Source organism: Hordeum vulgare, chromosome 1H (genome assembly GCF_904849725.1).
Source record: "Hordeum vulgare subsp. vulgare chromosome 1H, MorexV3_pseudomolecules_assembly, whole genome shotgun sequence".
Lineage (NCBI taxonomy): Eukaryota > Viridiplantae > Streptophyta > Magnoliopsida > Poales > Poaceae > Hordeum > Hordeum vulgare.
Genome location: NC_058518.1, coordinates 271,846,921 through 271,861,507, shown reverse-complemented (window position 1 = coordinate 271,861,507; position 14,587 = coordinate 271,846,921). Strand labels below are relative to the sequence as shown.

General features: G+C 42.6%; 1 protein-coding gene across 1 annotated transcript; it reads left to right on the top strand.

Moving 5' to 3' along the window:
- Positions 1-501: 501 nt before the first annotated feature.
- Positions 502-11,050, top strand: LOC123430828 (non-lysosomal glucosylceramidase-like). The gene is made up of 18 exons (XM_045114669.1): positions 502-1,061; positions 1,199-1,309; positions 1,434-1,490; positions 1,590-1,666; positions 1,766-1,865; positions 2,827-2,900; positions 4,490-4,590; positions 4,714-4,817; positions 5,234-5,287; positions 5,873-5,928; positions 6,016-6,054; positions 6,154-6,295; positions 6,461-6,645; positions 6,974-7,044; positions 7,227-7,299; positions 8,388-8,449; positions 9,028-10,294; positions 10,570-11,050. The coding sequence occupies exons 1-18, from the start codon at positions 981-983 to the stop codon at positions 10,826-10,828; spliced, it is 2,913 nt and encodes a 970-aa protein (XP_044970604.1). The 5' UTR covers positions 502-980; the 3' UTR covers positions 10,829-11,050.
- Positions 11,051-14,587: the final 3,537 nt, after the last annotated feature.

The window sequence follows — 14,587 nt, the reverse complement described above, 5'->3', positions numbered from 1 at the left end:
GTCAGAAAGGTTGAGAAATAGAACCATATGATTTGATTCGTTCCGACCTGGCGGATGGCTCTAGCTCTAGCTCCGACGACGACGCACCGCCACACGTTGCATGGAGGAGGGGCATATCCCCGCCGATGAATCGAAGGGGAAGGGGCTGGTGAGGAAATGGTGATTTTCTTCGCCTTCACCGTTTTATCTATGTTTTTATGTAGTTTGTAGTATGTGTTTGCGCGTTCGTCGATGAATTATGATCCTTTTATGCGACGATGAGATGGTGATCCAACGAAATGTATGTTGATCGTGTTTATACATGATGTTGGGTGGGTTACATGGAGTTGGGGTTTCGAATACGAAGGATGCCTTTGTGAAAGCTAACATATGAGGCGTGGTTGGTCACTGTTCGATGACGCGTCACTCGAGGGCCCAAATTTACTACAGTATCACAGAAAAAACACAACGAAAACACACAACGAAACTGCTATTACAACCCCCATAAGCGCATACCGGCGGGTACATACGTAGCCACTTTCGTTCCTTCCCATCTCAAAAAGTTGAGCCTCCGCTTCCCCTCCTCGTCATCTTCCTCGCAGCCGCGCTTCTCCCACCACACCCGCCAACACAGCTTAGCAGCAGCAAAAAGTGGGCCTCCAGCGAGCGGGCAAGCGCAAATTCCATTCCAGGTTTTCGCTTCGATCAGACTTGGTCCAATCGAGCGAGCGAGCACGCGCGCCCCGCGTTAGCGGCTGTGCCGGATCGGTTCCGAGAGGACGGCCGTCGCCGTCGGCGGCGGATCGACGCGCGGAGTCTCTGCGAGGAGCAGCGCCGGGTGCTGGGATCCACGCGCCCGGAGGAGCTCATGAGGCGGCCCACCACCTGTGGATCTCCTGGTTTCGTCTCAGCCTCCGGTTCGGGCCTCTGCTAGGCGGCTGGGGCGTGTGACAGATCGTGCGGGGGTGGGAGGAGGCTGTGGCATTGGAGGGTGAGCGGAGATGGTGAGCGGCCACCTATTCCACTGCCGTAAGAATTCGTGGCCACCGGAGGAGTATGTGGGCCGGACCGCCCTGCAACTGGTGAGGCGAGCTCGCGTCTCAATCGCGGCGAATTTTGTTTACTCATTCGCTGTTTCGGTGCCTCGTTTGGGCTGTGGTGTGTGTGGCATCGGTGTGGTGTACTGATGTTATCGTGTGGTGCTGGAAATTTTTGGCAGCTGGACTTGGACGGCGGATCGCCGCCGGAGCAGGCATGGCGGAGGAGGCTGAACAGTCACGCCAACATACTCAAAGAATTCAGCGTCACCTTCATGGAAGCAATGAAGATGGTATGTTGCAATGATTTGGATTCCATAAATAGCTGTGTGGGGTTATTGTGGCGTTTGGTTCCTGTCACTCGTTCAATTTGTCGCAGTAGCTGCTAATCTTTTTCTTGCAATCCAAATTTATCAGATGACCCTCGGGGTGAGGCTTTGGTCATATGTCCGTGAGGAGGCCTCCCATGGAAGGGTAATATTCTCTAGCACATATTCATTTCAAGAAACTGTGTAGCATTGTAGTGGAAGACTCTGTGGTAACAGAATGGGGCCTGCATTTGTGCTTTTGCAGAAAGCTCCTATTGATCCGTTTACAAGAGAGAGATGTAAGCCGTCCGCTTCACAGGGTGTGCCGCTCGGAGGGATGGGGTATGACTTCCTGGACTGTTGTTTCTCTCTTTAATCTCCTTCATTTGTGTTCTTATCATGTAGGTTATAGATTTTGATATTAGTAGATTACGTTCGCAGGAGTGGTAGCATTTCAAGAGGATTCAGGGGAGAGTTCAAGAATTGGCACATCATTCCTGGTTTGTGTGAGAATTCGCCGGTCATGGAGAACCAGTTTTCTGTAATGCTTCCATCTTATCTTGCTGTTGCCAGCTAAAGACCTTTAGTTAATTACTCCCTCCGTCCCAAAATAAGTGTCGCAAATATAGTACTAAGGTAGTACAAATATAGTACTAAGGCAGCAACACTTATTTTGGGACGGAGGGAGTATTACATACTTCCTGTGTTGCTGCTACTGTGCTCAACTGCGAAATTGCTTGGTGCTAGCAGTTTTGGGGGATAAATGTTGATATAAGATGACATCGCGTTTCCATGTATTTTAATGGCTGTGCATCGATAGCATTCTTGTGCAGATTCCTTATTGGTTACTGAAAAATGAACTTTCCATTTCGTTGTTGTATATTTGTGAGCAGGCTTGTATTTAGGACCCTCTTATCTGGCGAACGTTCGCTGGGAACACGTGGCATTTTGAATGTTGTTACGGTATTTTTAGTTGTGTTTGGATGGCAGTTTCTTTGGAGTGACATGGCATTTTCTGGGATGAAGTCTCAAAACTACCATCTTCCCAGAAAATGCCATGTTGCTTTGAAGAAACTGCCATCTCACACACAACTAAAAATGCCATAAAAAACGTTCGAAATGCCACCTGTTCCCAGCGAACGTTCGCCAGGGAACATTACGTGTATGTATGTGTGTTTTGGCATGTAAACGTACATCATCTATACGTTCAGCCGGTGTTGGGTGTGGGTGTGCCGTGTGCGTGTTTATGTTTCTTAGGGCTTGTTGAGCTGTGCCCTCAGCGGAACCCTTTGGTGGTGTCCTGTGCCACTTATGTGCGTTTGTGTGTGTGTGTGTTGAACCTATGTTGTTTGTATTGGTCTGGCGGTTTGCTTTATTTATAAAGCGGGGCGAAAGCCTTTTTCGGTATCTATACGTTCAGCCTTTTACTTTAGTGCTCTGTCCAGTATCAATTTCTCTCACAACATTGTTATTGATTTCTCGTAAATATTATGCTCTTTCAGATATTTGTATCACGAGACAGTGGGAATAAAAAATACTCATCGGTATTGGCTCCGGGACACCATGAAGGCTTAAAGTAAGATTTTAGCCTGGTTTATTTGGTTCGAGCTTACTAGTCATGAGCAATGTAATTTTGCAATACATTGCGGAACCAGACTGAATTTTTGTTTTATTTGATTTAGCTTCAGCATGTACACACCTTGTTTGCCTTTTAAGAGTCCAGACTGAATTTTTTGTTTATTTGATTCGATGTTGTTCACAAATCACAATCACTCCTAGCTAAACCAGTTTATACTCTGCCTTCTTGCATCTATTCTTCTGGTTTGCCTGGACTCTCTTTTTTATCTCCTTTTGGAATTTATATGTGGGCAGATCAACCTGTATAATCTGTATCAGTTGGTTGTATGATAATGTTGTGACAAGTGTTCGAACAAGTGATGGCGACACTGATGACTTCCCGATTAAGATAGGACTGCATCAGGGGTCAGCTTTGAACCCTTATCTTTTTGCCTTGGTGATGGATGAGGTCACAAGGGATATACAAGGAGATATCCCATGGTGTATGCTCTTTGCGGACGATGTGGTGCTAGTCGATGATACTCGGACGGGGTCAACAGGAAGTTGGAGGTATGGAGGCAAACCTTGGAATCGAAAGGTTTTAGACTTAGTAGGACTAAGACCGAGTACATGAGGTGCGCTTTCAGTACTACTAAGCACGAGGAGGGGGATGTTAGCCTTGATGGGCAGGTGGTACCTCAGAAGGACACCTTTCGTTATTTGGGGTCAATGTTGCAGAAGGATGGGGATATCGATGAAGATGTGAACCATCGAATTAAAGCCGGATGGATGAAGTGGCGCCAAGCTTCTGGCATTCTCTGTGACAAGAGGGTGCCACAAAAGCTAAAAGGCAAGTTTTATAGGACGGCGGTTCGACCAGCAATGTTATATGCCGCTGAGTGTTGGCTGACTAAAAGGCGACATGTGCAACAACTAGGTGTGGCGGAGATGCGCATGTTGAGATGGATGTGTGTCCACACAAGGAAGGACCGAATCCGGAATGATGATATACGAGATAGAGTTGGGGTAGCGCCAATTGAAGAGAAGCTTGTCCAACATCGTCTGAGATGGTTTGGGCATATTCAGCGCAGGCCTCCAGAAGCCCCAGTGCATAGCGGACGGCTAAAGCATGCTGATAATGTCAAGAGAGGTTGGGGTAGACCGAACATGACATGGGAAGAGTCCGTAAAGAGAGATCTAAAGGATTGGAGCATCACCAAAGAACTAGCCGTGGACAGGGGTGCGTGGAAGCTTGCTATCCATGTGCCAGAACCATGAGTTGGTCGCGAGATCTTATTGGTTTCACCTCTAGCCTATCCCAACTTGTTTGGGACTAAAGGCTTTGTTGTTGTTGTTGTTGTTGTTGTTGTTATTTAAGTACCAACGATATGGCACACACATTGTAAGTAAAATTGTCAAATTTGTGAACAGGATATCATTATCGCAATTGTGTGCTGTTTGGTTATACAAGATAATCATGTGGAAGCAACATAGCTCGCTTAATGAACCTCCACCAATTTGTGTAGTAGAGATTTTGTTTTGTAATGTTAAATCCTCCACAGAAGAAAGTACACTTTGTTGATGGCTTGATGCCTTCGATGGTTTCAGGAAATGTAATGACTCTGGAATTTCATCATGGGACTGGAACCTGAGCGGTCAACACTCAACCTATCATGCATTGTTTCCTAGGGCCTGGACTATTTACGATGGTATGGCACTATGGAAGTGAATTATATTTACTCCCAGCTTTGCTATTATAAACTTGGTAATGACATTTCTTGATTGCTGAGACATGCTCTAAACTAAAGATTATGAATCTCCCATGAATGCAGGTGAGCCAGATCCAGACCTTAAAATCTCATGCCGCCAGATATCACCATTCATTCCTCATGATTACAAGGATAGCAGTCTTCCGACATCTGTGTTTGTGTACACTGTACGTGACTTGCTCAATTGTTTTATTCTAAATTGGCACCTGCAGACTGCAGTCGATATATTCGCATAGCCTCTTATGTACCTGTATTTCCCTATATGTTATACTCGAAAGACGTTGCCAAACTTAATATGACAACTTCAGATAAGATATTCCCTTGATAGTAGAGTTTTGATATGGTCAGGATAATGTTTCAGAATATAAAAGATACAAAAGCATCTCCAGTTACAGCTGTGGTTTTGAAAATTTTGGGATATCACATAATTGCAGTTAAATGAATATTTCAGTGATATTGTGTACATGAGTTCCAGTTGAGTTTCATATATGTTTTACACGTGGAGATGCTATTAATACAAATAAATCTTTTCTATCTGATATATTTACTTGGCCATTCCTTCTTTTTGTTATATTTATTATAGCTGGTGAATACCGGGAGAGACCGTGCAAAAGTGAGCCTGTTGATGACATGGGCGGTAAGCATACAACTAAAGCTTATGTACACCTTTACTGATGCAACTGTATTACCGCTGGCAGACACATTTTTGAATAAGAGAACTGGTAGACATCTCCAGTAGTAACTGCTGTCCCTTACATCATGGCGCATCTTGATAAATACCCTAACATTCTGCTCCTGAGGTTCAGGATCAGAAGTGCTTGATGTTCATTTGAAATCAAGTCTGTGTGGGAGGCAGATGCTTTTGTAGAGTTCTTCTTTTAGAATAAACACAATCACGCGTATCATATATTTGTAGAGTTTGGTGTGTGTAGTAATAAATAGATAACAGGTTGTGTAGCTGCTACAACTAAAGAAATACCAAAGTCCAAAACTGAGGGTTGCATTTTTCATTATTATTCCAGGTGTAGAGGAATGGATAAATAACTGTTTGCTGTAGGTTCTATCCCTTAAAACAGAGTTAAAAACTGTTTCCGAAGATACAATTATTGAAACCTCAGAACTCGTTTTACACTCAAATATTATTTGATCTTTAATTTATTATAATAGAACTGAGAGTGCGAAAATTGGATGAGCTTTTAGTGACATATCTTATCAAATACAGAATTCCATTGGAGGTTTTTCTCATCATTCAGGAGGCCACTTCAATGAGCCCTTCATGTAAGTAGATCTGTTAATATACCTTTGTGTGCTGTTGGCCCTCTGGAACATTGGTACTCAATCGTATGATCTCATTACTGTTCTCAGTGGGGATGACGGAGTGTCAGGAGTGCTTTTGCATCACAAGTGAGTTCCAAACCCTCTGCTTTCAAATAATGACATCAACTTTATGAATTCTTTTGCATTATGTTGTTCATCTGCATGATGACAAGCTGTATGTTGCAGAACAGCAAAGGATAATCCTCCAGTTACTTTCTCTATTGCTGCCTGCGAAACTCAGAATGTGAGTGTGACAGTCTTGCCTGTTTTTGGTCTTTCTGGAGAGAACCATGTTTCGGCAAAGGAAATGTGGGATACTATGTCAAAGGTAAATCGCTGATACCTCTTTCTTCCAATGTTGCAGTATGGATATGGCTGATTTGTCATACCATTTATCTCTTGATTTGTTCTCGTATTTACACTAGTAACATATTATATATCTGTATAAAGCTAATATTTTTATTCTGTTCCATTTTTCTACCTTATTCCTCAGGATGGCCACTTCAGTCGGGAAAATTTCAATGCTGGTTGTAGTATGCCTTCTTCTTCAGGGGAGACACTTTGTGCGGCTGTCTCAGCATCTACTTGGGTGGAGCCGCATGGTAGGTGTACTGTGGCATTTGCTTTGGCTTGGTCCTCACCTAAAGTGAAGTTTCAGAAGGGGTGCACATATAACAGGTGAGTGCTCTGTTGCTTCAACAAAAGGGAAAACACTTTTGTCAATTCTATGTACATTGTGCTAGCATCTATCTACAAAGTTTTACTTATAAAGCAACACTCACAACATGGTCAAATGTTTCATTGGAGTTCCCATTTTTAGTTGTATGTTCACATTGAACACATCAGACGCCTTTCCTTTTTTGTTTTTATGGGATTGTATGAAGGAATACAGAGTCAGTACGGTGGTACCTAACAAGTGAATCTGTTAGTTCATGTGCAACTAACTGTTAGTATGCTGTAATGCCCTAATCATGAGAGATAACTCATATATTTTCTCATGTTGCAGGAGGTACACCGAATTTTATGGAACTTCTGAAAGATCATCATCTATTAATTTGGTACATGATGCCTTAACAAGTATGCCTTTCGCCACTTGCTAGACTTTTAAGTGCAGTGTGGTAATTCATATTGGATTGACAACAGAACTGTTGTAGTGTTGCTGTGATGGGTGCAGTATTGGTCCTTGCATTACTGATTCACTTATCAATTATTTATTTGCCTTCGGATATGCTGTTGTATGATCCTTCCTTTCTTCGCAGAATATAGACTTTGGGAAGAAGAGATCGAGAAGTGGCAAGACCCCATACTCAAGGATGAAAAACTCCCAGAATGGTATAAGCTTTGTCTCCTGCTTCTATATAGTCATTATCAAGTTGTGCATTTGCACCTCTAAAGCATGATCTGGTCTAACCTTATAACTTGCTTAATTATTTTAAAAAAGGGTCAAGTCAGAATATTGAACTCTTGTCAGTGGTAAAAGATCGGCACCTGTTCCCCTCATTCGTGTGCTCAGCTGTAAAAGGACTTATCTCGTGACTACCGAAAACTCGATGCGAAAATAGTTGACTGGTTCCGCATCTGCCCACCTTTTCATGACACTGATTGTCCTGTGGATGTTAGTACATTGCATGCGACCGGACGGCCAGCAAAAAGGCCAGGGTAGTTGTATTGCAGCAGATGGGTATGGTCCTTAGTGTTTTGCAAGGAGTCGCAGCAGCAGGTAAACAGGAAAGAGGAGAGACCATTGGGAAATTATATAATTGCATAAAAAAAGGTCTTATAAGTCTAATTGTATCGTGTTAGGAGCAAGGTTCAAACATTGGATATTGGACTTGTGTCAGTTTAGGCAAATGTGACCGATATTGTGGCTGAGATGACGGATGTATCGGCCGGTGCACAATATCGCAGCCAACCGATACTGCAATATTGACCGATACACACAATATTTAGAACCATGACCAGGAGAGTCAAAGGCATGGACATTCAGTATATAAGACTGCTGTTTTGTTTACGTTTTGAGACAACCAAGAAGAATCAATCTGATCTCTCATAGTTATTCTCTCAACTCTCACTTAAACCTATATGTACCCAATCCCTCACACAGGTCATCTGGCAGATTTGTCTTATCATTCCTCTATTGTTCTAGGCATCAGCATATGATTGTTTCGACCTTCGTCTGATACCATTGTTGAATGCATCAACTCATTCTGTGTAAGCTTCTTCTAATTCATGTAGCAGCCTGCTGATCCCTTCCTGGGTGTTGTTACGCATGGGATGAAAGCAATAATTTATTTGACCATTGGAGCTCTATACTTCTGTCTCAATAATATATTTTTTGTTTCTTCAAACAATGATACCCGATGTCTCAACTTCCTCTTACACAAAAACTAAATCTTGACTAGTGGAAGTCTTATCTGCAGGTACAAGTTCACCCTTTTTAACGAGCTTTATTTTCTTGTAGCTGGGGGGACTGTTTGGACAGGTATGCCGTATCAATACTTCTCAATGGTTTTATGTCTAGCATAGTATAAGAACTGGATGTCACGAGCATAGTTTCAAAACTGAACCGGGCTGGCATTTCGACCGAAAAACCAGAACCAGCATCTTGTCCGGTTCAATAAGATTAAAGGACTATTTTGGCAGAAAACCTTAAAAAACCGAACGATGTGTATAAGGTGGGGATCGAACTCTGGACTATCGACCTGCAAGCACATCCTGCTGAAGACCAAAGAGCAATTAGTCTGAGCTGGTTTTGTGATTTATTGATGAAGTACTACTAATACTATTTGTACCCATGCAACCTGAGTTTTTTTAAACTAGCTTAAATATCAACGAAAATACGTTGGTTTTATCCGCATTGAACCATCCTAGCCAGCGATCCGACCAGCGAACAATTGAGTCAGTCTCTCGACCGGTTCACTCACTGGTCTGGTCTTCCCTTTAAACTACGGTTACGAGGATAATTACATTGCAATTGCCAGAGTTCCTTTTTAGCACCTACTGCCCTTCCGTGTGTAGTACCCATCCTTATATATATGTTCCTTCCTTCTGATGATGTAGATGGTCAACCTCCAGCAATTAGTGAAGCAAGTCCTGCTTACCAACATAAATATTCAAAGAAGGGTGCTAAATCAGAATCAGTTAAAGATAACCATGTCAAGCCAGCAGCAGAGCAAGTCTCTGATGGAGACGACCTGCCTAATGGTGAAGAGCGAAGCGTGTCAACGTATGTAGCAGTTCATGGATCGCAGATGCCTGAACAAACCAGTGGACTTGGGTTGCAGGAACCGATTCCTTATTTACTTTCCAAGGATGGCCCTGAAAATGTCGGTAAATTCTTGTACCTGGAGGGAGTGGAATACATCATGTGGAACACGTATGATGTGCATTTCTATGCTTCTTTTGCTCTCCTCGATTTGTTCCCCAAGATAGAGCTGAGTATTCAACGTGATTTTGCTGATGCTGTTCTGTATGAAGATCAGCGGAGAGTCAAATTTTTGGCTGATGGCACCTCAGGAATCCGTAAAGTCAAAGGTGCTGTTCCTCATGACCTAGGAACACATGATCCGTGGCACGAAATGAATGCCTATAACATACACGATACAAGCAAATGGAAAGATCTAAATCCCAAGTTTGTACTCCAGGTATACAGAGACTTTGCTGCCACAGGTGATATGACATTTGGTAGAGATGTATGGCCTGCAGTCAGTGCAGCAATGGACTACATGGATCAGTTTGATCGCGATGGTGATGGTCTCATTGAGAATGATGGATTTCCTGATCAAACCTATGATGCTTGGACTGTTCATGGAATCAGTGCCTACTGTGGTGGCCTCTGGCTTGCTGCACTTCAAGCTGCTGCTACAATGGCTCATCGCCTCGGGGATCGTCCATACGCTGAAAAGTACAAGCTGAAGTTCATGAAAGCTAAAGCAGTGTACGAGGCGAAGTTATGGAATGGGTCTTATTTCAATTATGACAGTGGTACAAGCAGCAATAGCCGGTCCATTCAGGCTGATCAGCTTGCAGGACAGTGGTACGCCGCATCGTCAGGCTTGCCTCCAATTTTCGATGAGCACAAAATAAGAAGTGCTCTGCAGAAAATATTTGAATTCAATGTCATGAAGGTAAAAGGAGGACGGATGGGAGCTGTAAATGGCATGACTCCTAAGGGAAAGGTGGATGAGACATGCATGCAGTCTCGGGAAATCTGGACTGGTGTTACATACGGTGTTGCAGCAAACATGTTGCTCCATGGGATGGAGCATCAAGGTTTTATCACTGCAGAAGGAATATTTCTTGCTGGCTGGTCAGAAGATGGATACGGGTAAGTGCTGCCTTTCACATTGTTTGGCACTCTTTCACCTTCATAATCATTATCTCAGATACCGTTTGTTTCTTCATTCTATTACTGCTTGCTTTGTGCTGCTATCCATAATAATCTATTGCAGAGGTTGTTTTTTTTTACACTCAATTTGAAAAGAGAAAAAGGTCTATGATAATCTATCTAGTGTTGGCAGCAGTTGTACCAGCAATTTGCAACATCAATGTGCGTGGCAAACCGTATGTTGTTCTGAATAAAGAATATTGGTTATACTGCAGGTATTGGTTCCAAACACCGGAAGGATGGACCACAGATGGGCATTACAGGTCGCTGGTATACATGCGGCCTCTTGCTATTTGGGCAATGCAGTGGGCATTGTCACCCCCAAAGACGATTCTTGAGGCACCGAAGGTAAACCTGATGGACAGAATACATGTATCCCCTCAAGCAGTCCGAGCAGTCAGTGAGATAGGTATTCGAAAGATCGCCCCTGATAACAGATGTATTCCCAGCTCCACGTTCCAGTGTGAATGCTAACCACGGAAAGAAGGTAACGTGTAACGACTGATGAGCAGGTCATGTTATTTTTCTTCCGGCTTCTCCTTGCCCCCTTCCAAGATCCAGTGGGGTTCAGGTTTTTTCTCCTTTACAATCAGAGGGAACACCTATGGGACAGTTGAACTCACTGCTCCAAAGAGCTTTTGTTGTATAATTTGTACAGTGAACTATTAAATAACAGATTCGAGAAGTTTGTGAAAATTTGATATGCCTGTTTTTTAGTGAGCGTTGGTATTTTTCTAATTAAGCAACAAAGTTACAAAGAGTCTTCTAGATGCAATCCAGTAGAAAGAAGGGTTCCAAACATGGTCACAAAGGTACCTGCATGCGGTGATAACTCTGCATGAAGCAGAAGTCTCTTCATAGCTGCGTATGAGTGTATGACAGTATGAGACTGAGATAGATGGGGAGATCTAAACACAGAGAGTGAGAGAGTGTGTGTGTGTGTATTGAATTCATGTAGATTAAAACTTTTGGATTGTAGAGTACTAGATTTAAAATTCATGTTTCAATTCAATGGAGATTGTAAATATTTAATGGGGGACTAACTTTCGTAATTCACATTTAAATGTGAGTACAAGTTAGGACTTTGGAACTGGTGCCAAACATGATTTGGAAAAACTACATGAAGTGCCAAACATGATTTGGAAAAACTACATGCACTATATTGACGCAATTGTTGTGGTATTTGTATGTGTGAGGTCCTATGCATGAGTACATACTAAGTTTTCTCATCATCCTAGAAGTCATCATATACACTATAAGGGTTGGGCGTGCTTTGCTGTGTCATTGTTGGTGTTGTCAGGTTTAAAAAAATTAATCACCGTTTCAAAATTCAAGATGTATGTTCTCATATTTTTCACAAGATATACTAAATTTTGGAGAAGTTAAACCTTTTAAGTTTAATCAAATTTGTAGAGAAATATATCAAAATTTATAACATCAAATCGTTATAATTAGATTTATCATGAAATGGATTTTTATACTTTCTTTGTTTAATATTGTGGATGATAATATCTTTACTCTGAACTTGATTAAAGTTAAAGAAATTTGACTTTAAAAAAATAGCACTCCTTATATTTTGAAACTGATGGAATTATTTAGTTTGGCGGGTGGAGGAGATGATAGAGCGTGTTTTTTTAATTTATAATGTGATGATTTGGTGGATCTTTGGTGATGTGATTTCGTACCAACACATATTTATGTGATTTTTTTATGTATTGATGGCTGCATGTACTATTATTGATGCTATAAGATCACATGATAACGTTTTTTTCTCTTGGTGGTAAGAAGGTGTTCCGGATTGATATGTTTTTGGGCAGTACTAGGCGCCGGTTCGCCGGTCCGAACGCTCGCGTCGGTCGCAGCCCAGTCGTTAGATCCATGGGCCACACCTTTAGATCTTTCATGCAGCAAAAATCCTTCGATGCAGCAAATTTAGGCCACGACGTAGTAAATTTCGTCCACCGTTGCAACAAAAATATGAATGTAACAAAAAAATATCAACATGGTCGAAACAAAAAAAAAGACGTTGATGATGCGTGGTAGCAAAACAAAATGTGGGTTGTAACAAAACAATCCGGTGAACTCGGGTTGCAACTCTCACGAACGTGTATGCAACTTTTTTAATGAGCGGTTGCAGCAAAAAATGATACCGGTTGTAGCAAAAATTAACATGGTTGTAACAAAAATCAAAAGGCGGTTGTAGCAAAAAAATTCAACAAACTCGAGTTGCAACCAAACGTGGATATAACTTTTTTAATGGACAAATTGTAGCAAAATGAGAAATGGTTGTAGCAAATTTAAACGTGGTTGCAGTAAATCTGGACGGAAAAATGTTGCATGCCCTGGCCAGCTAGCCGTGCGGGCACCGAGCGACCGGTCGAACAATTCGGCCGATGCGCCGACTGGAAGCGTTTCCCTACGTTTTTATAGACTCGTTGTCGTTGATTGATTTGAAAAACGAGATTGCTAACTTCTAGTACGACCCCCCGTTTGTTTTAGGACTTCCCCTTCTCTTGAAAATTGTTTCCTTCTTCTGAAAATCATAGTACGTTATTTTTGTTTTTGTATTTTATTCATATAAAAAAATGGTGCGCACAACATGATTCAGTTCGATCCTTAAACTCTTATGAGGTAACTCAACTAACCAACCGGCTCACCTATGTACCGTTTTTATAATAAAATAAAATCAAATAGGCTATTTAACTTGTCTCCTCTTCTATGTTTCGATATTTTTTGGCACTTAAGTAGACTATTTTACCAACTCATCTAGAGTTATGACACTGTGGTAATTTTGGCGACCAAGGGGATACTCCCCGGTCACTATTGTGTGAATATCAGGGTAACTCGCATATCACAAACCTGATAACTTATATAACCAAGTCCTGATAACTTTGGCATGGTGGTGGGGGTTGATGAAATATCCCCCGGTAACTTTGGTGTGAATAGCATGATAACTCACATATCGGAGACCTGATGACTTATGCAGTCCGATCGTGGCACCTTTGGCGAAGAGAAGTGATGAAATATACCCCCGATAAATTTTATGTGAAAATCACGGTAACTCATACATCGCTGACCGGATAACTTATGTACCTCGGTCTTGGTAAATTTGGCGATCGGATGGAGGGAGGCACGTTGATGAAATACCCTCGGTTAATTTTTTGTGTGAATAGCTTGATAACTGACACGTCTGAAAAGGATCGAGATGGACCTAGAGGGGGGGGGGTGAATAGGTACAGTTCCAAATTTTAATAGTTACTTAGCAATTTTAGGCAATGGTGCGGAATATGAGAGTGAGCCTAATAATTGCAAAGTCAAAGAGTAAGCTATTTAGAGTAAAGTAAGGCAACCGGTAAACTATAATCAAATGCAAGTACGTAATAAGGATTAACACAAGTAGAGAGTTAGGGTTAGGGATAATCAAAACTCCAAGAGAGACGAGAATGTATCCCGGTGTTCACTTCCTTGGAGGGAAGCTACGTCACCGTTAGAGGGGCGGATGTTACCACGAAGGCTCACCCTATTCTCCCTTTGAGACAACACCACGAAGGCGTTTCTCAACCACTAGTGGTAAGCCTTGAGGTGGCTTCCAAACCCTCACAAACTTTTCGGGGGTAATCACAAAGGTTTGATTCCTCTTCGAAGACTCCTACCGCCTAGGAGTCTCCAACCTACAAGAGTAACAAGATCACGGGGATTGCTCAAAACTTGCTCAAATCACAAATCGCTTTGGTGGAGAGGAGGAGAAGGAGACGATCTATCTTTTGATTGGAACAACACTCAAAGGGGATCACAAATGCTCTTGGGATCTAAGATTGGGTGTAGGCAAGAGTGAGTGAGGAAGAAGGTGTTCTTGTAAGTGTTCTTGTTGTGTTGGACCCCCTCTCACGAAGTGGGAGGGGGTATATATAGTGGGGAGACTAAAATAACCGTTGGGGTCACTTAAGTCTGACAGTGGTCGGACGTCCGACGGTTTCCGGACATCCGACAGGCATCGGACAACCGAAGGAGTGTTCATATCAGTTTGCCACTGTGTAGTCGAACAGGGACCGGACGTCCGAAGAGAAGGTTGGATGTACGAGAGTTCAGCTCTGTTCAAGGGCACCGGATTTCCGAAAGTGGTCGGACGTCCGGCCCTCGAACGACAGGGGGAGGCCGGAAGTCCGAGTTATTTGATTCTGGTGCAAGGTTCCGGTTTTCCGAAGTGGTCGGGCGTCCTGCCCTCGGACGTCC

Bases quoted from the DNA above. Each gene is read 5' to 3' on its own strand.
- LOC123430828 (XM_045114669.1), top strand. From the start codon at position 981: ATGGTGAGCGGCCACCTATTCCACTGCCGTAAGAATTCGTGGCCACCG. The intron at 6,646-6,973 runs GTGAGTGCTCTG...CTCATGTTGCAG, and splicing joins AAGGGGTGCACATATAACAG to GAGGTACACCGAATTTTATG. The intron at 7,045-7,226 runs GTATGCCTTTCG...CTTTCTTCGCAG, and splicing joins GGTACATGATGCCTTAACAA to AATATAGACTTTGGGAAGAA.